Source organism: Rhipicephalus microplus, chromosome 10 (genome assembly GCF_043290135.1).
Source record: "Rhipicephalus microplus isolate Deutch F79 chromosome 10, USDA_Rmic, whole genome shotgun sequence".
NCBI lineage: Eukaryota > Metazoa > Arthropoda > Arachnida > Ixodida > Ixodidae > Rhipicephalus > Rhipicephalus microplus.
The window spans coordinates 10,586,688-10,613,563 of NC_134709.1; the positions used below are offsets into that span (position 1 = coordinate 10,586,688).

The following is a 26,876-nucleotide window of genomic DNA, read 5'->3' on the forward strand; positions in this document are numbered from 1 at the left end:
TTACAGAGCCAGCGTGACCGCCAACATTGTGATAGCGAAGAATGCAAGACGCAGCCCTGCGGATCTACACACAAATGAACAAAAAAAAATACTTTACATTCCCGTCGTGAGGCGCTGCATGAAGGAACTCTTGCCGATGATCGTAGAACACATGCGAAGGCTAGGTGATGGGCTCGAGGAGGAGAGGGCTAGAGGAGAGGGTGACGAACGCCGGGATCGGGCACATCTGGTTGGCATTGATAAAATAGAGGAGGCGCTGCTGTCACTTTCGTTTGCGCCTGCGCCACTTGGATTTGATGCGCGGCCGCACTGGCTGCACTGACGCTGTGCAGAACGCTCCCACGCTGAGCCGTGTTCACCCTAATAGGGCTCACCGCTGTACGCTGAGACTGCAGGGTGCTCCGCTACTCGAAGTGCCGGCGTTACGGACACGCGGACTGCGTCCGCACCTACGCGTCGGCGACCGGGCTTCCAAGGGCTGACGAACACGACGAACTTAGGGACGATGTCGAGGCTGAGGAGGCTTCCCGAGAAACCGACTAGACGAAGAAGCAGGTGGGACCACCGGCCACGTCGTCGCCTTCAGTTGGTGAATCTTCGAAAGGGGAGGCTCCGGAGGCCAGTGGAGCTCCAGGTGAATCATCTTGGAGTAAGGAAAACCTGGCAGAATTGCAAGCTGTACTTTTGGCTTCCGAAGTTGACACCGGGGAGGCTGTCGCAGCAACGCCCCAAAGAGCGGAGTGCGAGTCGGCTGTGTCATCCCAGGTGACGGTGAAAGCAACAGCGAGCACACCAGCACCCCAGGCTGGAGAGCTTAGTACTAACGAGCTGCCGCCTGAAAAGAGCGGCTCCCCCACACTGACCAGCCTCACCACTGCTTCAAAGCGGCCCACCCACCAGCGAGCAACGACGGTGCTCGTACACCGTCGAGGTGTCGAGGAACCCTCTGTTGAATCTGCCCAGGCACGGCTGCCGTCTCTTCGGGCGCGTCTGAACCTGACGGAGGACAAGGGTGTCGGCAACGCGTAGGTCGTAGGGGCAAGTTCCCGCAGTTCTGCCGGATGGCAACGCCAGTGATGGCGCTGTCTAGCCATGTGTTATACACTACAGAGGTAAGCGCCATGTTTTCGGTCCTTCTTCCTTTAGTTAAAATGGCGCCTGCTTTCCGTTCAAATTGCTACCATCAAGTGACCTACAGCACGCATGGGGCAGCGTTTTGCGTCTAGGTTTTTTGTGGTTAGCCAGGCAGTGGGTACATCTGCTGGCTGCATAGCTTTTGAGAAGCTGCTGGGGCTTCAGGTGAATGTTCATTTTTTTTTTGTTGTTCGGCTCTGATGTGCTATGCTCGGCTTTTCTCTGAACACCGTGACGGGTCGTGTGCGTGTACGCGCCCAACAAGGCGGAAGAATTGGCCCTGCTATTCATGGTCTAGAACATCTAAGCGAAGTAAGGCAGTTGGTAGTGTTGGGTGATTTTAATGGTGCTATCAGTGCACACAAGACAAGCACTTAGTTTCACACAAGAGCACAGATGTGTTGACGCAGACCGAGAACTGGGACCTTAATGATGTAGCTGAATGTATCAAATGCATAAGTGCGCTTTAGTACACGGGATTGGAAAGCCCAAGCCGTGCAAAACTTGACCGCATTCACGTATCAGTCAACATCCTTCCACACACTACCAGTTATGACCTAGTACCAGTGTCATTTTCGGACCACTGCTTCCAGTTCTCTGTTTGAATTGTCGAGCGAACTGATTCATTCTCGTGGGACACCTGAAAATTACAGCAGACTTCTCTAAGACGGAAGTGTAATTTTTATGTAAGGTAGGCAGTTAGTAAATTAGACGCCAGCAAAAGCCTGGATATTTGGCGGCAGTGGCAAATCTGTAAAGAAACTTTGAAAGTAAAAGCCACTGAGAGGGCCAAATCCATTCGGTTTGACCAGAGAAGAGACCGAATTGAAAGCGCTTCTCGATAACCTGCTAAAGCGTGAATGCCGGGATAACAGAAAATGGATTGGGGGCATGAAAAAATGAAACAAAAGCTAGAGCAGCTGGACGAACAGCGATATCGGGGAGTGCTCGTGAGGGCAAGGGCAGAAGACACCGCCGCGGGCGAAACGTCGTCTAAACGCGCCGAAAATAACCACATACGTGAGATTGAGTGGGCCGGTACCGTATCAACAGATACGAATCTTATCACGAGAGCTTTCACGGAGCATGATCGTCCACTGTTTGCAGTGCACACAATAGGTTATCAAAACTTCGAGGACAAACTTTTGACCGTTTTACCCATTTGGATGACGAAAGGAAAACGAGTTTAGAGTGAAATAACAGTTGCCGAAGTAGAGGAAGCTAACAAGAGTTAAATCCCGGAAAGTCACTGGAACTGGACGGTTTCACTGCTGCTTTTTACAAGTTCTTAGACGAAATCAGCCCTATTTTGACAGTTATATTTGTTGAGGCGTACATTGCCTCATTCATACCGGTCATCCCACGCAGTTAATTCCCAAAACAGAAAACGTAGGTGAACTCGGATCAGTAACAGCGTGTCGTCCATTAGCGCTGACTCATATTGAGTACAAAATTTACATGAAAGTATTGGCTCGTACACTCCAGACAGTTATACAGGCTATCATAGGGCCACACCAAACATGGGGCATGACAATGCGATCCATTCTCCTAAATTTTCGCAAACGCGCAGTATTCTCGAGTGCTCAGATTTTTCGAATGAACATGTTGCCATTTTAGCTTTATCTCGATAAAGCTTTTTACTCTGTCGATCACAAGATTTCGTTCGCCGTTTTGAAACGGGCTAATGTGGGCTCAGTTATTTGCGAGGCAGTCGCCCTGGCGAACTGGAACTGTACGACGAAATTGATCGTAAATAAGAATATAGGGACCCTCAATAGTGTGATATGTTCGGTTCATCAGGGCTGCCCCCACAGCCCCCTGTTATTTTGCTTGTATATTGAAACCATTTGCTTAACCATAGTCACAGTCGTGTCAGTGGTTTTCAGTTGTAATCGGCAGAAGTCAAGCTGCTCGCTTATGCTGACGATGTGGCTTTTTTTTTTCAACAGATAAACGCAGCGTTGAACATGCTCTACAAACTGTTCGCGATTTTAGCCATGTCACATGGAGTAGAGTTAAGTGGTAGGTCATTCAACGCCAAACGTGCCAGACATTTTGGCGACTATCTGAAATGTATTCGAAAAAAGTCGTGCTGATTTACTACATTGCAAAAAAGTGAATTGCTAGAATATTTTGGAGTGAATGAATAAATGAATAGACTTTATTTAAAGTCCGGCAGTTTTACCGGGTGAAGTGGGGGAAGAGGGTATTAACCCCTGTGTCTTCCCACTCTCCATTGATTATGATGGCGGTGCCCCAGGTGACCGCTCGAAGGCCTTGCACCCGGGCGGCATCTTCAGCTTGCCGGACGGCCCAAAGCTGGTCGACCAGCTCGTAGCTTCTGAGTGCCGCCGATCGGCAACAGTCACAGCAGCAGCCGCGGAGGAGGCCGGCCACTGCCCTCGTGCGGTTGGAAAGAAAAACTTTTTTTTTGGGGGGGGGTTACGCGGCTGCCTTCTGAACTTCCCGGAATGTCGTTTAGGTGTTGTTTGTGGAAAAAATTCTTAAAAGTACCACTCCTTCTTTATATACCAAATTTGGTATACATGTTAAGTAAAAAGGCTTGTTTAAGGCGTTTGAAGCTCAGTAATATTAGTGCAATTTTGATGGCACATACACTTACAAGAATTTAGCCAAAATGTGTTATGTTTGTGTATTTTTTATGTTACAATGCCGCGCATTGTATGAGTATCTGAGTAATGAATACTTACTCTGCAAAAGGTGTATTTTGAGAAAAAAATATTTTAGACTTCTAAGGCTGTTAAACTTTAGGAGAAAAATTCCCTAATTTCGCAAAATTGTCATTTTTGTCCATGTTAGGACGCAGTTTGACCCATGTGGTGGTCCTATTAAAAATCACCTTTATACGTAAATCAAACACAAATAAGCAGTCATTTGTATATGGCAAATCTTATTACATTTTTAGGAAGAAAATAAATTTTGGAGCTTCCCATTGGCGACTATCTTCCCATTGGGTCATACGACAGCTTCTGCCTTGAAATTCCGCATTGCCGTCAATGAGAAAGTTGAAAAACTTTGCTTAAAACAAAAAATGCAATGATCCCGATCCCGTTACTTTGTTACCCCGTTTAGCAGTCTGTATTTCGAATACGTGTTGCAACCTGTAAACAAATAAGCAGCCGATGTAGGGGTCGGTATCGTGTTCCTGTTTAATTTCTGCCAAACGCGCAATTGGCGTGAAGTTGCGCCAAGAATTAAATTCAAAAAGGAGCAGCGCTACCCATTCTCAGAAGGGATTGGCAGTGTTGTCTAGCAGCGCTTGTACAATGGCCATGACTCGTTATTTCGTTTGGCATTGGTTGACGCCAAAGGCCAACGTGCTTTCTTTGGCTGTAGGTTTATGGTGCTGTAGGCAGTCGCCACGCTCCACCACCACCACAGAGCGCAGCCTATGCGATCACGAGTTTCTTATCATAAAAATTGAAAGTGCACGTGCATGTATTGCCGAACATTATGCAATGGATCACAGCGCACTTCCTTTCCCCTTTCTTCCTTGCTCTTGATTTCTTCAGAACGGAGGGGCCAAACTCGCCCGACGAGTTCCAACCAGTTAAAGTGTATGTGCACATTTCAAGTCGAAAAGTGTAACCCTACTCTCCAGTATCATGTACAGTCAACCACTGAAGTTTGTGGACCACGTGGACGCGCGCCAAACTGACTGTCCCCGCCACCTAGCGGTGCGCAATCTTCCGCCGACCGCAGTGCTAGGCCCGGAAACTGCTCTTGTTATTCACTAGCCTTTGAATTTTCTACTGCCGCGTAGCGCATAGCTAGTTCGCAGCTTCCACGCGCGGCGCTTATCTGCAGTATGACCATCACATTTTTCTTTTCGTAGCAGGATCAAAGCTATCGCGGCGTGCCTCGAACCGCACTCTGTTGGCCAGATATCGCTTTGTGACGAAGGCTGCCACTGATAACAGTTATGCGCATAGACTGCTCTCGAGGCAGAAGCACGTAGACGCAGATGCAGGAAAGCGCGCGTCGTGTTAAAGCGTGAAAGCTGAAAATTGTTGGTACTCGGAATAGATTAAGGGAGGGGTGCTGCTCGGGCGCTGAGGTGCCGCCTATCGCCACTGACATAGCGGAAGTGTCGCGAAGGAGCTTTTCGCCATGTGCTCGTGTGGTCCGTAAAATTTTGAAGTCGCCTTTTAAAGTTAAGCCTGTTATACTTCGGTGGTGCAGGCCGAGGCATTTGTTTTTCTTGAAGCCTCAACAAAACTTCTGTACATTAAAGTGCACCGACTGCTGAAAAAAAAAAGCGATTTCCAGTCGTGTGAAAGCTGCGCGAAGATGTAAAGAATTGAATTACCTATGTTTCTTTTTTGTTTCTTTTGTGTTTCTCTTCCAGTTTCTGTTTCTTTCTTGTGATTGATATGTTCTATTCTTTTCTGTTATTTTGTGTCTATCAGATTTTATTTGCAAACATCTATGTATTTTGAGTAAAATGTTTCTTTTCCGCTCTGTTTCTATTGTTTGCTGTTCCGACAGCAGTACGTCCAACTCCAAGCTCTCGCGTTTCTCCTCCACTTTTCCTTTCCATAGGTCTGTGTCTTATTACCAACGCTGGCGCATAGCAGTCGCATCAGTGGCTGGGATAGATGAATTAAGGCCTGAACACACGTACGAGCTGCAGCCCACCAGCGCTTCGACTTCTGGCGCCTCGCCGCACCCTCTCCCTATGGAGAAAGAGGGCGCGAGGCTAGGCGAACCTTCCTTCTCTTCTCCCTCCATAAGGAGAGGACGCTTCAAAAAGCCTTGCACTGGCGGGCGGCCACGCGTACGTGAGGTCAGGCCTTCAGCCCTTAGGCGACGCTGGCCTGTACGTGCAAGCAAGCTCTGGCGCAGCCTGCTCGGCTTATGTGCATAAAACATGGTACCTCCGTGACGACAGGCGTGCGCAGGGTTACCCTTCAGGAAGGGAGGGGGGGAGCAAAGGCTTTTCGCGGCCCTCCCTCCTTACTATTACTATGTCTATGTACAAGCTGATTTCGAGCTCCCCCCCCCCTAGTCACAGCACTCCTCTTCGTATTATGACAATGTAGAGGGCTACTTCCTCTTACGTTACTAGAGGGCACCCCCTCCCCCTACCCCCTTGTGCGTACGCCTCTGAGCGTGACGCGAAAGTGATCCGTGATACGTCAGGGTGGCCCCTTCAAGTGCCCCCCAGTCTAAACTGCGCAGAATTGAGTCGAGTATACGAGCAGCTTTTGTTGGAGGGGTAAAGTCTTCAAAAGAAGTGTTTTAACAGCGGATTTTCATGCAGAGAGTGGGTGACTCGATCCTTGGCCTCCGAGATCACCGCCTCGTCGAGCCACCGGCGCACGTGCGCCTTCTCCAGATCGCGAGAAGCCTTCAGGGATGCCGGGTCGCTGTCCGTCGAGAACCTGAGGTCGCTGTGGTGAGCCCCGCCCGGGATCATGATAACCGGCAGGTCGTCGGACGGAGAAGCGCGGATGCCTACGGAGGACCAGGGATCCAAGTCTCCGTGACTGCAGTGAAACCGGGTGCATCAGTTAGCTTTCTCTCAACAAGCAAGTTTTCCAACATTTCTTTTTTATTTCATAGGCTCTTAAATTGTTTTTTTAGTTATTGTGCCCCGGAGCCTTCCGTATTTCGTAGTAATATTCCAAGGAAACACGCGTACCAAGTTCGAAGTGCTGTTTCGACGAACATTGTTAAACGCAGCAGCGCTACGGGCCGCGGGTGCACCACAAATTAGAAAAACAATTCAATCCTGTGTTTCGGACCTTTCGGTATTCGATCATTCCAGCGACTGCGAGGGGCGCGACGGTAGGTCAAAATGGTGGATGAGCGTGACGGTGCTGAGGTGCGCGTCTCGGGAAGCAACGTATGCCTGCACCACGCAATATTACTGTAATATTTATTGTTTTAGTGTGAAGAGTGTATGCTGCACGCGTGTGTTTGTACTGCATGGAAGTTTCTTTCACTCACGCGAGGGTTGGCAGTATTATTAAATAGATAAATAGATCAATAGATAAATAAATAAATAAATAAATAAATAAATAAATAAAGCTTATCAGGCCCTCTAGTTTTATTGCAGACCATACTTTCTCTCGCCAAAGAGGCGCATAAATGTTTGAATGAAAACGAATCGGCTCTTGTGAATACCGCGACACCGAACAGAGTGGCATACTTATCACTGGGTGCCAGGTTCGGAGGAAAGTCGCATGGCGCCGCCTGCGTCGCAAAATGACCGAATCCCCAGCGTTGTCATGACTTCTTCAGCTTCCGCATTTCATTATGTCATCCAAACACACGCACAAAAAAGAACCTCGTTGTTTTCAGCAGATGTACAGCGTCAATTTTGGGAACACCAAAGCGCGTGGCCTACGTGCTCCAGCGGCTGCTGGCAGCGCGTTCAAGTGGAAGCGAGAGCAACCACAGCCTCTTTTCGCGTCATCTGGCGGCGAGCAAAGCTACCATTCATTGCTGATATAGAACCAGTGGCAATATAGCACCCACTTCTCCCCCTATCAAGGTGAATACGCTTTACCGCGCTGCCAGCAGCCGCCGGCGCGCTCCCGTGTTCTTTCATAAAAAGCTACACTGTACTACAATCTCAACGGGGAAAAATTGTCACAGGTGAACGGTGGCTCGAGCCTCAAAATTCAGTCTAGAAATCTTAAGTGGTGTTGGTCACCTGTCTGCTACCTTCATCATATTTTCTTAGGCAGCTGTGAGAGTAGGATGGGCTCAATATATGTGGCACATACCCGTTCCTTTTCATTTTTTTATTCTACGAAATGTTTTGACGGTCACCCTAACCAGCTTTGCTTTTTAAAAAAAATACAGGTCTGTTGAGCTAATGGCGGTTGACACTGAACATTGCCTCCGTGATTGTAACAGCTGTAAATGAGCTGTGATGCCATCTAATTACGTCATCGTGTGCAATTTCGTCCCCGCTTTGTCGTGACGTCACAAATTTTGTATATACTTGCTGTTGTCGTGACATCCCGTATCAATATTGTGTTGTGATCTCGCGATTATTTTTGATCGGGACGGCACTCGTCCTCCCTTCAACAAAAAACAAATGTGATTCCTACGTGAAGCAATTGCAAGCCTGAAACCAAGTGAGGTATAAAAGGGGGTATCAGAACTACTAAAATCGCAAAATTGGTGGGAAAGTAGCCAATCGGAAAAACATAAATGGACACGGTAACGCATGCGGCGTCCCACCCCACTCCGACGGTCAAATTTTGAGTTTGATGAAGAATCGAAGGCTTTCATCCCCATCGTGACACTTTGTGTTCGTGAGCTGCCTGAGAGAGCCCTGTGTGCGCGCAGTAGCTAATTGCATTAACAGAAGAAAAGAGTTTTAGCAGCCAACCATTCAGCTCCGAAAAATCTTTGTTTTCATCCTATTTTCACAATATAAACACCCTAGGAAGAATCGACGGTGTTCCTCTGTAGGCTGGCAGAAACAATATTATCTGGGGTTTTATTTACGCCCTGAAACCATGATATGATCACGAGAGACGCCGTAGTGGAAGGCTTCGAAAAAAATTGACCATTTGGCGCTGAGATCGCACTACACGGGTCTCTGTCATTTCGCCGCCATAGAAATGCATCCGCCGCGGCCGGTATCGAACCCGCGACCTTCGGGTGAGCAGCCGAGCACCATAGTCGCTGTTCCACTGTAGTGAACATAATGGCAGAAGTGTCGATGACAAGGCTGCGATGACGAGGCTCCGCCCTTCCACTGAACGTTTTCACTTCAGTTCTGGTCTGGCTCAGCCACTGTTATATCTCTATACGGCAATGAGAATGTGTCTGCAGCATCATTTGGCTTCAGCATTCCTAGACTAGTAAAAGAACCAGTTTTACTTCAGTCTATAGCCTACGTAACGGCACGAACAACTTTATTTAAAGATCCGGAAAAGTGTCGCCCCCTAGGTCGACACCGCGGGCCACCCTCGCATGGGGGGCACTCTACTACTCTAGAAATCTTGACCGGCAGTTGTCACTTCCAGTGGTTCTTTCATGTCGTGCTACCATACAATGCTTTAGCTATATAGGAGTGTGCTCTGATGCCGCATGCAATCGCATTGCGCGAGAATGAAGGAACGCAACGTTGAAATCAAACGATTTCGTTGTCTTAAACGCCGATTTTTTTTTTTTCAGTCACCATAGTTCCTTTTTTCTGTACCCTTTCATGGCAAAGCACGCGTTGCTGGCTTTGGGGTGATAATGAATTCTCGTTCCCTTGAACGATGAAATGGCACTGTTAGGCCTTCGACCTGCTCACCTGAACACAATGTTAGACGCCGATCCAATGTTCCTGCCGCCAAAAGACATAACGCCATGGTAGAAATCGGGTCTAAGGCCAAATCTTCCCTCGCATTTCTGGGCAAACTCCGTGCTGTTCCAAGTGCGAGGATAGAACATGTCTGTGACGCCGTCGCTACATGTCGGCATTGTCAGCTCTGTACATTCCTGCATAATAATAATAATAATAATAATAATAATAATAATAATAATAATAATAATAATAATAATAATAATAATAATCAGTCGCACTTGAACAGCGATCACAGTTTATTAACAGAAAAAATATATGCAGGAGGAGGAGGAGGAGGTTGGAAAATCCGGCGGCCTTGGTGGTGCGGATCCTGGCCTAGGTGCCAGGTGCCAGCCAGGAGCCCTTGGGCCCTGGCGGCGTCCTCGGCTCGTCGATTTTCCAGAGCTAAAAACCGGCTTGGCTTTGTGGTAGATCATCTGCTTGCCACGCACAAGTCCCGAGTTCAATTCTCCCTCGAACCAAAGTTTTTTACGAATAATTCTATTTCGTCACATATATTTAGAAAATTCACTCATATACAACGCTGTTTGGCTCGCAACCAGCGACGGCGATGACAAAATTTTCCGAAATTATTTCTTTAAGGTTCTCGTCGTGTCGTATAAAGTAAAATGCACCGCACGATCATCACTTGTGGATGTCCTGTGAGCATCTCTTAAAACGTCCGGGGTCTGCAAAAAAAAAAAATCCTCCACACCGCAAAAAACCCTTTTCAGCCGCGCCCACCGACGGACAGTCCGAGTAGCCGCCGCGCCAGCCACGTACGAGAAAGGAAAGGTCCGCGTTTTTAACGGAGCGCCACAGCCAGTTCAGCACGTTAGCTCAGTCGCAGTTTTACGTACATCCTTGCGTGGTCTGTCACAGGCTATGGTTTGACTCTACTTTGTCTACTCTAAGGAAGAACTTGGTATCAGCCAAGAAGAGGCCACGTTAAGCCCGATCAACCAGCTTAACTGTTTGCCTCAAGCTTAGCAACGTTGCTTTGGCTGGTAATATAATTCCACAAACATGTATTGGGCGCAAGATGTTGTCCTTATAGTTTCTAATTATACCTGGACACGCTACCTGGAATCTCCAGGACGTCTGGTACTGGTCAAAGATGTCTAGGTCGTTGCAGCTACGTGTCCCTGTGCCATTGAAATACAGGTTGACCATCTGGGCGACGGCATCCACGATGGCGTCGTCGCTAGCGAAGCCTCTCTGAAAGAACTTGCACGCTTCCTGAGGAAGAAAAGGAAAGGGCATAATATTATTACAACAGCCACGGAGAAGAGAAAACGCGAGAGTTTCAATGCGAAGGTATTTGTTTGACGAGTGTATGTGGTCTGGTGAGTATATGAGAATAAAGCTCTGGCCTAAGTTAGTATCACAAACCAGTATTCTAGTACACAGCATAGTTTTATTGGCAGGGGTGGTAACAACCTACGTGAAAGTAGCCCGTACAAGTGAAATATGTGTGTGCAGTAAGAAACGTATACGCACAGAAACCAAGGCCGTTGCCAGGTGATGAAACGGTGACGTTATGTTGCGACGTCATCAATTCACATGCTTATACAGATACCTACAGCGCTGTCATGACATTCTTATAATGGTATGCCGATGAAAAAGCCTTGTAAACGGTGCCAACACAATGCGAAGCACACTTCATGCAGGGGCCTTAACCCATACACTGGCGTGAAAGTGAATTAAACCCATGCATCTCGGGGAGGAGTGGTCATCGTAACGATTTTACTGTTTGATTAGTGTGTTTCGAAGTCATTAACTTCACAACTCGGGAGGTTTTAAGCTTTTAAGCGCCTGTCTGTTGCACAATATATAACCACCGAAATCTGGTAAAAAGAGTGACTTGAAGGGCTCGTTTTTTTTTTTTTTCACACAATAATAACGAGAACTAACGAACAATATTGCCAAGAAAATTATAGGTTATGTTATGCGTAATCATTTTCATATAAATGCGAAGAAAGAGTGGACCATAAGATGACTTGCCGCCGGCAAGAACCGAATCTGCAACCTTTGAAGGTCCCCTGTAGTTTCCTTGGCATTTTTGTCCGTTATTTCTCACTCGTATCCCGTAAGATCTACTGTAACAAGTCTCCCCGCTTCCTGACATGTCTTGTAGTCGTAGTCTCCGGTTAATGCAACGCCTGCACCGATGCTCGAGTCACTCGATACCAACCTAAGCCAAGTCATACGCCAAAGTTGCGGTAATCGCACCCACCCTGACAGGATGAGCAGGAAGAGGGGTGAGAAGGCTCGAAGCGTCTGCGTAGTTCAGCATCGCCAGCACCATGTAGACGTCGTGCAGCCAATCTCGCAGCCTGACGTAGTCGGTGGAGCGAAGCTCTTGACACAGCTTCAACTTGTTGCGCAACGTGGTGACCGACTTTTCTGCAACAGAAAACATTGCTGTCTATAAAATCGACTGGCGTATCTTTCTCGCTTATGCGCGAGAAGTGTGCCCTGAATTAGCAGTTTGAGAGAGACGCCTAATGAGCTTTCAAGCAATAACTACTTCGAACTCGTGACCTTCATAAGTAATATGAGAACAGTTGGTTCAAAATGATAAAAGGTTGAACTATATACGGTAGTACGGTAGAGATTTGCGACAGAAAAACGTATGCGTGAAGACATACGTAGTACAAATGAAACTGGCAGCCAGAACGCCGATTATCATCGGAAAGGTCACAGTGTGACTTAATATAACGTAGACGCAGAACTTACGTGCGCAAGCTCAGAAATGGCAGCGCCAGAGCTAAACGCACATGAGAAGGCACTTCGCTTCCTCCATATTGCGGCCTTCAAAGTAATCCCAGGTGGTTGTGTAAACCTAAGTGGGGCGTGGTACGTAACACGGACTGGAGGAGCGAACAACACAAGCGCACACTCGCAACTGAGTTTATTGAAGGTGCAACACACATATTGCTTACAAAAGTTGTCATATCATTAGTTCTCCCTACCTAAAAAAACAAAAACAGAAAAACTATCGCCATTCCGTAAAAAATTGTCAAAATATTAAGGCGCATGCACCTGAACAGGGAAGATAAGCAAAAATATACATAAGCGGATGAAATAAACAAAGAACTAATACATAGATTTGTTTTTTTTTTAGGTGAGAGAAGAACTTGTATTATGTGACAATGTTTTAAAGCTATGTGTGTGCACCTTCAATAAACTTTCAGTTGCGAGTTTGCACTTGCGTTGTTCAGCCCGTGTTGCGTACCACGCTCCACTTCTTTCATAATGAACCACTATCAACTAGCCCAAATGGTCGTTTTGCGATAATAGTCACTTCGACGTCGTGAGTCACTTAGAGCCACTTCAGCGTCGCAAATGCACCTTTGCTTCTCTCTTTGGTCATGGGCACACTGTGAAACGGAGAACTAACCTGAAGTGAATTTAGATTCAATAATGGTCCACGACTTGCGGACTGCCTTCGTGCAGAGTGGGCCTGCTTGGTCGTAGGCGTACGTGATGGCTCGATCGAAAGCGGAGCATGGCGAGAGTCCCGGAAACATGAGCAGGGGTGCGCTGCTGGAAAGCGCACTGCAACAGAGAATGCCAAACGATTCGCAGAAGTCTTTGAAGCATACAACGATTCGCAACAACAAACCGCAGCATCTTGTTATATGGATAACGAGTTCCAATAAAACTGAGCTCCTGCGATATAAAAACGAAGATTTAAAAAAAAAAAGTGAAGAGCTAGCGTGTAAATCGCATTCGTTAACACATCGTAAAGGCATGTGGTTTAGCAGCTAGAGCTTCACTTTTTTATCTACATTTCCTACATGCCACCATGGTAGCTTCTCAGCTACTACGGAGGTGTCTGGTTACCACATTCCAGAGAGTGGGTTCGACTACCGAAACGGCGACCACACTTCAGTGGGGATGAAATGGAAAAATACACACCCATGCACTTTGGCTGCACATTATAGAACCTAAAGTTGTTAAAATAAGGTGCCCCAATGCGGCATGCATCATCAATTTGTCGTGGTTTTCTTCGTTCATGAAATCCCATAATTCGTTTTTTTTTTAACACGAAAGTGCTTTATGCCGGGGTCCACCCCAGCTCCGCTGACGCATTTTCGTATCGGATGTGACTTTGTCGAATACATTTCTAACAGATTGCAAAGAAATAAAACGAGAAGGTTTATGTAGCGGGGCGTCCAACACAGGACCTCTTTGACCGCAGTTCACGGTGCAAACCACTACGCCGCGGAGCTGACATCAAGAATTTCACCGGGACGGTATTTATACACATCATATACTGTTTATGGGTCCTCACAACTTCGGAACTTGAGCGCGTTTTTGCCATCAGTAGCGAGATAACATGACGGGCTCACGTTTGGCGCGCTCTAAAGGTCGTCGCCTGTCTCGATTGAGCGCGGGCCTCCAGAGAGAATGGTCTCTGTGCGCGCGCTTATCAGACTCCTGTTTCGGGAGAGCACCAAGGTCACTTCACTCGCTGGCGTGGCCACGTTTACGAAGGGAGCATGCTGCTCGCACACGAACTGCGACAGTTGTTCTTTTGTGCGGTGTATGCGCTTGTTTGTGGTGGTTTCATTCGTCTTCGTGCTTATGCACTCGTTTTGTGCATCTTTCTTTGGGTTTGAGGAGCGCGCTTTAAGTGTCGAGCTGTGATAGCTGTTAGTTCGCGCTCGTTCTGTGTGTGCTTTCTGCTTGAGAGAGAGAGAGAGATAAGGACAGGGTGGTTAGCCAGTTACCGGACCGGCTGGTCACCTTGTGCTGAAGAAGAGGTAACGAGTGTTATAGACGCCACTATTTGAGGTGTGCGCTTTGTGCTTGATGTGTGCGCAGCAAGTTTCGAGCCTCTTCACGCGTTCTTAATTTGACTTTGCGATTTGTTGCTGAAACAATTTGTTACTTTTGCCTAAACAATGCTCAATAAACTCGGCTACCTCGGTGAAGACACGATCGCTTTCGTCTTGTCCGATTTCTAGAAAGAGGGATCGGCCATGCTATTTGGTTCTTATCATGGGGGATAGAAGCACGAACGCCCCACTCGTGAGTCTGCTGAAATACAAAGCCAAGTTCAAGTTCGATTTTATTCAGCATCTTCCCTACAATTGTTGGAGGCCCGCAGGCTGTGCTATGTCAGTGCACTTTACAGAATTTGAACTTTTTTTAAACGATGAAACGACGACGCGGAAGAGAGAAGCGGGTGACAAACCACAGCGCTGACTCGCAACTGAATGTTCATTGAAAGCAAGTGAAAGAAAAAAGGCTGCACCCCTCACACCCACGTAACCTCAAAACTACAAAACGGCAAACCTGCATTGCACGTTGAATACCAGGAAGCTGGAAAGCGTCAGCTCTCCAAAACAAGTAATTTTTTAATATAGCACTATCTAGGAAAGTACTCTCTATCATGCTGGGCAATGAAAGTGGCTTCATGTGCTTTCAATAAACGCTCATTTGCGAGTCAGCGCGGTGGTTCGTCCCCCCCCCCCCTTTTTTTTTTTTCGTCCGCGTCATCGTTCCACTCTTTCAAAAAAGTTCAACGACGGTCACCAACTAGCCAAGCTTTCATTCCTTCTCCACGTTTAAAGACATCAGATGGTTGAAATTTCCGGAGCCCACCATTACTGCATCCCTCAGAAACGTAACTCGATGTAAAACCCCGTATAAAATTATTGCTTAGACCTCTCGGCAGTTTCCTATTTAAAATGTTGCACGGTGAAGTTGGCTTAGGCTGAGCCGTACTTACGCCGTTACAAGGTGCGGGTACTTCATTCGCATCCAAGCGGCCAACATTCCCCCGTACGAGCCACCGAACGCCACGACAGGGCTGTTTGCTGCGCCCGGAAGCGTGCCCTTGATGTGGATGAGGAAATCGGCGTAGTCGGCCAGAGCTTGCTCTGCTGTCAGGTAGCCCAGGTAAGGAAGTCCCTGCATCAAAACATCAGCACGCTCGTATTCACTTCATTCTTGTGCAGTGTAAACTATATTTAACAAAATGTTGATTGCACTCGATATATTTTGTTAAATTTTGAAGTTCGTAAAACCTATAAAGGGGTTTTCCGGTATTTCAAAACCTTTAGGGTTAATGTACGGGTAACTGAAAGCTGCTAAAGCCTTTCATTTGCCACGCCTGAGCGTCTTTAAAGTCCGCGGGAGCAGCCCGGGCGTGCATCCTCCCATGTACTCGAAACGTAGGGAAAACAGATGGCGATGTGCAAATACGCGCATAGTTTCTTGCTGTATCTGCACTCACGATCTCAATGCGTGATTGTGAGTGCAGACAGAGCAAAAAATCTGCCAGGAGGCAACCAGTTTCACACATCGCATACACAAACAACGGAAGCAACTTTCGTGTTCCTGTAAGAGCATTTACAAGGACCACGACCCGCCGCCACCTCTAGCGCAATTCGATATGCAAATGTGCTAACGACTGCTCTGTCCTTTCTTGCACTGGCTCGACGGGCAGCCTCGTCCACCGCGGTAGTGCAGCGGTTACTGTGCTCGGCTGCTCACCCTAAAGTCGAGAGTTCGATCTCTGCCCCGGCGCTTGCATTTTAATGGAGGCGAAATGGTAGACCCGTGCCTGCCCTATGCCTGTGTACAATAAAGAACACCGGATGGTCGAAATTTCCGGGGTCCTCAACTATGGCGTCCCTTATAATAGTATCGTGGTTTTTGGGCTTATTACATATATTATTATTACGACACATATTATTATTACGCGCACAGCCTCGGCAAAACAAAGTTATGGTCGTGACTATGGGGCTAGATACTCTAACGGGATAGCGCTGCGGCGCGCCCCCGAAGAAAACCTGTTTGGGTTTATACTAGAACTTGCAGCAATTTTCACGCATTCATTTCCGAAAAGCCTTCGTTAAATCGGACTTAGCGTCATAGTAGCTTCATTAATTCGAGTTGAGGAAAACGTTGAGCCTTACGGGCACTTATCAGGGAATGAAAATTCGTTCTGTAGATCGACGAATTCGAAAGATAACTTCTTTTTAAACAGACATAAATTGTAAGTTAATAATTATTTAACGTTCCGATTTTTTAAACAGAATATACATTCACATGGTTAAACTTTTGAACGTTACTTCGCATGTACTAATCTTTTCATTTTTTTTTTCCTCTCCGGACCGTCAATGACTGAAGTGCATTGCCGCTGGAAGAATTTTGTGACAATGATACCTGAATTTCAAGACTGTTTTCGAGCTCATGACCATACAAAACAAGCTATTGGGACTGTTTCATATGGCACATACTTGCTTTATTGTGCTTCGAAGCATCTTACTGCCAAACAGCGATATATATATGTGCAGTGTTTTAGTGCTAAATAAATGAATAAATAAAAATAGATTTTAAATTTCTAGCAGTGTGTCTTGCGTCACCTTTTTTCACAGCATGCAAGTCTCATGAACTTATCAATGTAAACTTTGCGAAAGAGTCATAAAAAGGACGGGCTACAAACGCTTTGGCGCTTCCCGGGCCTTTCTGTTTGGCCTTGGTGAGGTTTCGCGCTATCTACAGTGATCGGTCGCTACGGCCCGATCAATGCGGAAAGTACGGATAAAAGAAAGGCAGGAAAGTTAACCGGGGCTGAGCCCGATGGGCTGAGTCTCGGTTAACTACGGTTAACTCTATGGGGTAGAGGGGAAGATAGTTGCAGCGGAGAGAAAAGTCACGGCTACAGCTGATGTAGCATTTTGTGCGTGTTGTCGTACGCGTCATACAGTTCTCAAGTTTGGTACACACAAGCCAAGCAGGCTTCATTTTTGTAACGCCAGCACGCGCTTGCACGTCAACGCCAACGTCGGCGAAGGTCTCGTGTCTTACACACGCGGAGGAGAAACGCTGGGGCCGGAGTTAGACGCACCGTAGTCGGCTGGGAACAAATGCAATTGTCTAAAACGAAAAAGAACGATACGACTACTTTCGTCTTTGGGTCATCTTTGGCGAACCCATTAGAGAACCAATATACTAGTTCGTTTGTTTTTTTATAGCGAAAACTGTATAAAGCTGGGAGAAACATAAACCCGTTCGATAGTGGTGTCAAAAGCGGTCTCCTTTGGCCGTCTAGTCAGTTACGTCGTTGACAGGGTCGTACCCAAGCACGAGCGCCTTTCGCTGCATTGTGAGCATGCTCGCGATTTAAACGCTTGAAACGGCGCGGTGTTCGCCCGGGCGAACGCCCGCTTTCAGTGGCAGTTTTTTCAGTGGCACTTAGGTTTCAGCGGCGACGTCTGTAAACCGCCTGTGGTTCGAGATCAACCACTTTGATTAACGCATTGCGTAACGTATGATAACGACCGGTATCACGCGAGACACAATGAGTGTGGCATGTGAAATAAACACTGAGGTAAACCCAAGCCAAGCGCGTCTCACTTCGTTTAGAAGCACGAACATGTAATCAATAATTGTAAAAGGCTTCAGTACAGTCTCAGGTTCAACCCACTGCTAAACACCGGGGCCGAACGCTTTAGCTGGTTAGCCGTTTGTACGGAGTGCTTGGGCGATGATTTTTTTTAGATATGAAGCTTTTTGTGGTTGAGCTTAATCTGTTGTGCGGCATGACCACCCTTACTGCACATGTGCGCCCCTCCTACTCCCATCCACTACCCTCGCTCCCCCCCCCCTTTTCTCTAGGCATCCCTCCTAGTTGCGTTAACACCCCCATTGCGGATGCGCATCTCTTCCTCATCTCTTGCCTTGCAACGTCCGCAGGCAGCGTCTTTTAGCCTACGCTCGCTTTTGTTTTTAAATGCGAAGCATTTCTTGGTGAACTTCAGCGACTTTGAGCGTATCTATCTATCTATCAAGCCGCTTACGCTTGGTTGCTCTCGTGGTCACCCCATGACCTTGGTGTGAACCAAAATTAGCATGACAGGGTACGATGGTTTGACAAATATGACGCACTGGTCAAGACATGAATATAGTCGCCATCTCGTCACGTACGTCGTCAAACACTTCCCGCCAGGCAGTGGTACCTACCCACGGGCGGGTATGTGCCAATGGTATGCAGGTATGTGCCACGGGTGACTGGCACTTACTATCTACCCAGGAACGAAAAGAGCACACATGGACAACTTTAACGCTCGAGCGTTAAGAAATACCCCAATCGGTAGCGTCGACACAACGAAGGCATAGAATAAATGTCAGTGTTAAGGAAAACCTGACATAGGCAGCGTTGGCCACCCGACGAATGCAAATAATAAATTTCATGGTCCCAGCAGGAATCGAGCCCAAGCATTCTGCGTGGCACTCGAGCATTCTACCACAGAGCGACGCCAGGTCTCTGAACTACTTTTCAAATAGACGTATAATCTTCGTGAAACGTCAATAGTGGTTGCATTGCTACCTACCCAATTTCATAAACATTACATATGTACTCCTTTCATAGTCGTCACGTCGGGTTAACGTCAATTGAGATGAGGTGCTATGTGCTGAAATTGATTTAAGTGGCAGTGCCAAGGGCCAGCATCTTCGCGAGTATCAGCGCTTCATGTCAGCTTCTGGTGTTGCTAATAAGCATGTTCCAGTTGACATCGTTGCGCAAGTGCAAACAGCTGGTTATATAAACATGTGCAACACTTCAACTTATGTCTGTGCGTGCAACACTTGTACATATATTTAGCGTAAATCCATGACGTGTCGCTCATTTAAAAAAAATGCGACACGGTCACCTTCCCTCCGCATGCTTCGCGTAACGTCGATTCTCAGATACGTGGGATCTGCCGAGTTTCTGTTTTGTTTTCTGGTTAACCTCCCTGCCTTCCTTTTTTTTCGCTTCTCTCTGTTTTGTTTTGCTTTGTTTTTATTCAAACACGTGAATGCCTTAGTGAAGAAGTGAACGTGCAGCTCACGTGCCTCGGTATTCGAGGCTAGAGGATGGTCACGTGACATTTTATACGACACGCCGGCTTTTTAATCAATGTCACGTTTGCATGAGACATAAGAGGCTTTCAAGCTAATATAATACAATAGCCTATAAAAAAATCGCAGCATATCCACGGAGTGAATGAGTGGGGTAAACCATTCGTCAGTCGGTCCGCACTTTCGTCCGTGCGTTATACAGACGACAGTCGTACGCGGCCAGCGGGTGATTCACGGTTTGCCAATAAAACCCTCCGAAGCTTCGCCCCACTTATCACTCACTCCGTGGATATGCTGTGAGGTGGTCAATACATGCATACATACAGGTGACGACCGACCCACGCCTTAAACAGCTTCGCCGCTAAAACATGGACAATCTCCCTTAAGAGAACTCTGATGGGATGCGAAGCAGCAGCGTTGCACACGGGTGGCGTCACAGGTAGAACGGTGCCACCGCGGGTGCTGCGGGGAGTGCTGCAAGATTACTTTAAAGCGATGGCTGGTGTGTGTCTTGTAGTCGACACCTACAACATGTTTCAACGCGTGCGTTACGCACGCGTCAGGTATATTGCGCGTGAATCGGCGAGTCAGCGCTGTAACAAGCGGCGATCGCGGCACATGTTGCCGGCGAACGGACGAGGCAGCAGCTGCGGACGCCCCAGTGATCACGCGGTAGACGAGGGAGGGAGAGTGGCGTGAGCGCGCCCTGCGAGGGGGCGTGACGTCAACGCGCAGCAGCGTGACCTACTTGGCACCGCGCCAACACTTGCGGCGCGCGGCACATTCGTACGGAGAGGCAGTGCTACAGAGGCTAGTCAAAGAGCTGCTTCGCATCTAATAGCCTTCAGGCACGGGTAACTTACCTTTAGTGATTCTCCACCGAAGGGCATTGACTTGCCGTAAAACCGGTGTTCCGTAAATATGATCAGTGCTTTCATCTCGGGCGCCCATTCCCATATGAGGCCCTGTTGGGGTGAAAATAAAGGAAGTGTTTCAATGTGGTGTTATTTGAGAAGTGTTTGTATATGATTAATTTAGGATGCTAAAAGAAATTCACTTATGCCAACTTACTTTAGGGTCATCAGCTAGTACTTATTCTTGGTGGCTGTGCAGTGGCAGTTGCACTGTGCAGTTGCGTGTGTAACTATGTATTTACAGACAAGACATCAAGTCGGGTCATCATAGCCCTGTAGTCATGAAATGACAAAAATGGCAAATTCATTCCTGCTATGCCCTAGAGCACACTAAAGCTGAAGAAGCGTTGTATTTGACAGTGTCGAAGCTCTTAAAATAACTTCAGAACTTCATCCCGAAGACGCCGCATTCCCGACTCGTCGTCACCCATGTCTTTGGTCAAGCTTATTTTATGGATCGAAGCCTGGCAGAAATGAAACGGTGATTGTGTCGATCGCAGCGGAGATTTTTGAAAAATTACTTCTCCAAGAATGAGTAGGTTTGGTTTTGTGTCCAAGTTCTATACGAGAAATTTCGTGTCGTGTCGTAAATCGACACCACGGCCGAAAGGGTCAAGCCTGTTTATTTTGTTAATGTTTGGAGAGCCGCCTGTTTCGACGGCTCATCAAACGTTCCGCGTACAAACGACCATATGATTTGGCCGCGTGTGATTTGTCGCAATAGGACAAGGACCACGGGGCGTGGTGACGCAAGCGATAAGCGCTGCGTCTGCTTATCGCTGTCATGAGCCGCTGCTATGGAAGAATGTTTGTACACGTGACATGGAACAGTCGGATCATGCGCGCATAGTTGCACAAGTGTGAATGTCACGCTTTATTCTTTATTGTTCATATTGCTATCATCGGCATCTGTACTAAGCGGAAGAAGAGTAACACTTAATCGATAGAAAATTAGCAGGTGTCTAATCGAATGTTTTGGGAAGTGATCTACGACTTCCTCACTGAAATTTCTCACCTGGTTGCTTCAAAAGTTAGTTAATTTTACGTGCTCATTAATATGTTAAGAGACACCCAAGAATAGTGTGAATTGATCCATGCAATAATCAGCAATATTCATTTGGGCCCGTCATCACTGATTGCGGCATCATGTTTTCAACTGTCGCCACAGTTGGCTTGTGTGCCTTGTCAATCAACTGGCATTTTCACAACGAAACCAGGCCAGTAGTACCCCCGCACACAGTATGCCTGCGTTACGGTATCCTTAGCTCAGTTTTTAGACTTTCCATGAGATAAGTTGATTGGAACTTGGCGCCACTTAGCGCCATTTCTTTTTTGTGTCAGAAATCGTCCATGGCTCAGGACAAAAGATCTCAAATCCTTGCCGTCCAGCGGACCCACGCGAGGTCCGTCAGGTTTAACTTTATTGTCTCGAGGGGGCCTAGCCAAGGGGACGTTTATTTCACTCTCGTCTATTGTGGACTGAATAATGTTGCTTTTCACTCAGTCATGCCCCCCGATGGGGGCTACAAGCACAGGCGTTTTGAAATTTCACTTTTTTTGTACATTACCGTGTTTTCAATGAAGCTCTCCATGAAGAACTCGTTCCCAGTATAGAGGAATATTGGTCCACTCTTGCTGTCCCAGAACTGATCGGCGATGGCGTAGCGCATATCGAATGTCTCGTTGTTATGAAATCCGAAATGGTCAACCTGAACAACAAGAAAACATCTGCACGACACAATAGAAGATAGGGCCATTCCGAAGGCGCGTGCTATTCTATTTTTTTTCTTTCTTCTGCGTCGTTAAGCAATCAGGAAATTTCGAAACAATGAATGCGTGCAACCATAAGTCATGTTTGTTCTATTGTTTGTTCTATTCTTCGTTTGTTTGTTTGTTTGTTTGTTTGTTTGTTTGTTTGTTTGTTTGTTTGTTTGTTTGTTTGTTTGTTTGTTTGTCCGACCAATCAACCGACCGACCGACTGATTCTGTTTTCTTGCTATTTTTTTTTTCGTTCGTTTGCTTGTTTACGGTAGAAACTTAGACACATTGAAGTGCCACAGAAAAAAAAAGGCGGGGAAGGTACTTGCAATACCATAATTTGCAAACTTAGCGCAGGTGTATATATGGGTGGCTAACGTTTATGTTTACGCTGATGTGGTGTACAAGTAAATCGCTCGGCTAAACGATTTTGCCAATTCCTGGTTTAAAATTTCGTTCAGTGCACCACTTGGTAATCTGTTTGATTTTTGGGTAGTATTGAGAAAACAGATATACTTAACATCGTATTGTTCATCATTTTTTTTTTTGTTTCGAGGCCACTCATCAGTCCAGCATTATTCGGTTCGTGTACATTAAAGTACTTCTGAACCCATCAAAGTTTTGGTAAATAAGCCTGATGTCCAAGGTGTAACTTTTCTTGATGTGTAGACCCTTCAGAGACTTGTACATATTGAAATTGGGTAGGATAACAGACATAATTTAACAAATCAATAACGTAACTTCGAGCTTAAAATACAAAGTATGTTGACAACTTGTGTCTGCAGAAGAATCACAGGTAATCTATGACTAGAAACTGCAATTTTATCTTTTCTTAGGTGCCTGCCCTTCTTGCGTTTATTTTAGCCGTACTGTTGGAATTAACGAACCTCACATGCTGGGTAATATATTCGGCCTCCTCCTGCCCTACTGGTCACTGTAGGCGCTTCAATGCCGAAGTCCTTCAAAAATTCGTATTTTCATGATTCATGCTCGGCAAAACAACCCCCTTGCCCCGCCGCGATGTTCTAGTGGCTAAGGTACTCGGCTGCTGACCCGCGGGTCTCGGGATCGAATCCAGGCTGCGGCGGCTGCATATTTAATGGAGGTGAAAATACTGTAGGCCCGTGTACTCAGTTGTGGGTGCACGTTAAAGCACCCCAGATGGCCGAAAGTTCCAGAGCCCTCCACAACGGCGTCTCTTATAATCATATCATGGTTTTGGGATGTTAAACCTCACATATAATTTTTTTACTGTGAAAGCTGTCATGAGATCACAACTCTGGTCTCGCACAGCGCCATAGTTGTTCGTCGCCGCCGCCGGTGTTCGTAACCACATCGCGAGAAATTAGCAAAAAAACCTAGTACCCATAACACAGTGGGGCTCGAACCCAGGTCCGCTGGGTTCCAGCCCAGTATTCCACCAGAGGCATGCTGGTGCTTAGGACTTGTTGGCAAACTTGCCTTATGCAGGCTTGATGTCGGGAAAGCAATCGCGTTAAAACGACTTATAAAGCGTTTTAAAACAGCGAAAGAACAATCAGTCGTCGTACAATGTGAGCGAAAAAACAAGCAGTCGTCACAAAATTTCAATAGCGTAACCAGTGGGTCGTCCAATGCACCAACCCATTACAAAAGCTTGTTTCCGTTCGGTTATTAACTGTGGCGCATACCCACAGCCATAATTCCTCATCGTTATCGGCCACTGCATGAATAATTAGCACAAAATTCTTTGCAAGTGTTTAGCGGACACCATGCTTCTCTGAAGAAAGACGAAAAATAGCGTAACAAATGCCGGCCTGCAACCCTAAAATTATTAATGCCGTAGTGGGCATCAAGCAAGTGTGCTTGTTGCACTTACCCAATGAGTGTTTAGAAAAGGCTCTGAAAGACCACTCTTCTAGCTTTCGCTGTAACTGTGCCGCGCCTTCCGCGCAGGCCTGGCATTTTTTTTTTTTTTTTACAGCGAAAGCTGTTGTGAGATCACAACTCAAGTCACGCGCAGTTGTCCGCCTCCGCCACTGCTGCCGCCACCGCCGGTGTCCGTAACCACATCGCACGAAATTAGAAGAAAAAAAAAACCTACCACCAAAGACGCAGTGAAGCTCGAAACGCGGGTCTGCTGGCTGCCAGTTTAGTATTCTACCGCTGAGCTTACTAAGACAAGTTTGCCAAGAAGTAAGCACCAGCGTAGCTGGTGCTTACTTCTTGGCAAACTTGTCTTAGGCAGGCTTGATGTCGGGAAAGCAATCACGTTGATATGACTTATAAAGCGTTTTAAAACATCGAAATAACAACCAGTCGTCGCACGTACAATGCGAATAGCGTAACGAGTGTGTCGTCCAATGTTCCAACCCATTACAAAAGCTTGTTCTTGTTCCCCTAATAGCTGTGGCGCATACCCACTTCAGACATAATTCCTCATCGTCGTCAGCCACTGCGTGAACAATTGGCACGAAATTCCTTGCAAATGTATAGCGGATGCCACGATTCTCAGAAGAATGACGAAAAATGACGTAGTGAATGTCGGCCTATAACCCATAAGTTTATTATTAATGCCCTAGTGGGTATCAAGCAAGTTTGCTTGCCCTAGTTACCCATTGAGTATTTTGAAAAGGCTCTGAAAAGCCGCTCTTCTAGCTTTCGCTGTGACTGTGCTGCGCCTTATGCGCAGGCCTGGTGATTCGCTGCTGTAAACGATTTGCCCAAGTTTTTACATTGGTCATTAAGTAAGGTCGTCGACGTGTTCCTACCTTTGTTCTGAAGACTCGCTCCTTGTACGGTCCAACCTTCGCCGCTGTGCCGATGAATATTGTGGCTATCAGCACACTGCCAGCCCACACTGCATGCATCTCTGGTTTCTACTGCTACAGTGCTGTGCGCACAGGGGTAAACTGACTATCGTGGCCAGTGGAGTTGTGTTTTGTCAAAGTTATTGCGCTTTAAACACAGCAGAGGTAAAGGAATGGAATCGTGGAAGGAGGAGGGACAGTGAGAGGAAGAGAGGGGGGAGGCGAATGCGGTTCTCGGTGGAACAAAGTGGTCAATCTGAACGCGGGCATGACCTTGTCCGAGACGCCGGTATCGGTGTGGCCATCGCTTCCGTAGGGGTGTGCACTCTTTCACGGCTCTCTCTTCATTTCGCGTGATACATATCCTCAGAGGATGCCGTTATCAGCATTTGCTGGTGTGCTTTTTCATTTCTCTTTGTTTTTTGCGTGAAAGACTCTCGCGAGTTCACCTGCACTTTCCTCCTTGAGATGGTCAGTTACAAGCTTAGAAGTGTGGCAGTTTGGGCTAGTTGGTATGACATGACGATAGTTATAGCGCGAGAACAGAACGGCGACAAAGAGACAAGGACACGAGCGCTCGTGTTCTTGTCTGTCACCGTTCTGTTCTCGCGCTATAACTATCGTCATTACAAGCTTGAGCCCAGGTTAGCTGTAATTGGTAAAGATTATGCGATGAGAGCGTGATAAGCACACTGTTAGACTTTAATCGGTGTGGCATAACAGGTGTAGTACTTGTTTTAAGCTTAGTCTCCTTTTATTAAGCGCGGACGCGTTACCGTGTGCTTTCTTGATACGACCACAGGTCGGCTCGGAATATGGGCAACTACTCGTTTAAGGATGGAGTCGCCCTTGAGACCAGTCTTTCACTGCACCAAACTACAGTGCCCTATTTATGGACCAATTCATCACGTTTCAAACTGTAGTGCGCATGAAATTCCAGAAACTAGGTCTCAACCGGTCCACAAAACACTGTTTTGTATTCTTTTCCAAAACGTGCCGAAGAACAACACTTATGAATCGCCACAATCCTTTCTCCGTTATCTTGGTGCTTGTTTTTGTTGCATAAGTGCACAGATAAGAACAGAGACGCGGTGTTGCAAATTTAATCGTCGCTTTTTGTTACCAAGTGTTGCGATTCGCATGACCGCGCAAGTGTAGGCATGGTACTCGAAAATTTCCTTCGACTGTCAATTTATTTGCAGCGTCTTCTGAAAGGCTGGAGCCAAGTGGGTAAAAAACCTACCGCCCCATTTCTGTTAGCATCATGAGCACCGAAGTTTTTCTTCGTGAAATAATTTCTTACGACGTAAAACTACAAAATTAAAGCTGCATTTCTACTCCACTGCATAAATCTCTCGTCGGGCATAGCGAAGACGACGACAGGTTGCCATCTTCTTGATCAATACCATTAAAAAAGATAAATATCATCGGTTTATAACGTCCTTTCATGACTGTTATATATGAACTAATTAGTGCAAGTTTAAGGGTTTGTTTTTGTTAGACTGAATATTAATAAAAACTAACAGACGATGACGCTAAGGAAAGAGGAGATGCTATTAGTAATCTTAGTGTGAACATGAAAAAAAGAAGTGGGAGAAAATATAACTTGCCGCTTTGTTAGCACTGCTAATCTTTTCGTTTGTGTTTTCAGGCCTCCCCCCCCCCCCTTTTATTTACCAAATTTTTTTGCAAGATCCCACTGCCGCTCTATTTGTGGCCGATCCCCCGTGGGTCGAGAGCCACTCCTCCGTACCAACCAAGGGACTGAACTTGCGATCTTCGAATAACGCGTCCGATGCCCTACCATTGCGCTACGGCAGGTCAGCGGTATAGAGCCCTCATTCGTACCGCGGGTCTCGTTCTGACAGGCTTGGTGCCTTCAGGCGAGAGAGAGAGAGAAGAAACTTTATTCAAGCGTCCCTGCTGGGGTCAAAGGTGGCGGGGGGCCGGGAGACGGGCCCCTCTGTAACCCCCTTCCTCAGGCAGCGGCCAGGCCTTGAATCCTGGCGGCGTCTTCGGCCAGCCGGACAGCCCAGAGCTGGTCCTCCGGGCACGTGCTGAGCAGCAAGGCCTCCCACTGCTCGGCCGTGGTGA

At 47.0% G+C, this 26,876-nt stretch overlaps 1 protein-coding gene and 1 long non-coding RNA gene across 4 annotated transcripts; one reads left to right on the forward strand and one right to left on the reverse strand.

Annotated features, from left to right (window-relative positions):
- The first annotated feature begins 288 nt into the window (after positions 1–288).
- LOC142774569 (uncharacterized) lies at positions 289–7,205 on the forward strand. The gene is made up of 2 exons (XR_012886445.1): positions 289–1,112; positions 6,419–7,205. It is a non-coding gene; the product is annotated as an uncharacterized LOC142774569 (long non-coding RNA).
- LOC119181886 (lysosomal Pro-X carboxypeptidase) lies at positions 6,361–25,073 on the reverse strand. Of its 3 annotated transcripts, XM_075875005.1 has the most exons (9): positions 24,744–25,068; positions 21,804–21,944; positions 20,185–20,286; positions 15,198–15,379; positions 12,858–13,015; positions 11,691–11,860; positions 10,538–10,693; positions 9,422–9,609; positions 6,361–6,644 (listed from the first exon to the last, which is right to left on the reverse strand). In XM_075875005.1, exons 1-9 carry the CDS (start codon positions 24,840–24,842, stop codon positions 6,383–6,385), a joined length of 1,458 nt encoding a protein of 485 aa, XP_075731120.1. In that variant the 5' UTR covers positions 24,843–25,068; the 3' UTR covers positions 6,361–6,382. The 3 variants fall into 3 exon arrangements, with proteins under 3 accessions (XP_075731120.1, XP_075731121.1, XP_075731122.1); XM_075875006.1 differs by lacking the exon at positions 21,804–21,944 and having other exon boundaries at positions 24,744–25,073; XM_075875007.1 differs by lacking the exons at positions 20,185–20,286; positions 21,804–21,944 and having other exon boundaries at positions 24,744–25,073.
- Positions 25,074–26,876: the final 1,803 nt, after the last annotated feature.

Bases quoted from the DNA above. Each gene is read 5' to 3' on its own strand.
- LOC119181886 (XM_075875005.1), bottom strand. From the start codon at position 24,842: ATGCATGCAGTGTGGGCTGGCAGTGTGCTGATAGCCACAATATTCATC. The intron at 21,945-24,743 runs GTAGGAACACGT...CTTGTTGTTCAG, and splicing joins AGCGAGTCTTCAGAACAAAG to GTTGACCATTTCGGATTTCA. The intron at 6,645-9,421 runs GTGAGCAGGTCG...GTTTCACTGCAG, and splicing joins GCGTCTAACATTGTGTTCAG to TCACGGAGACTTGGATCCCT.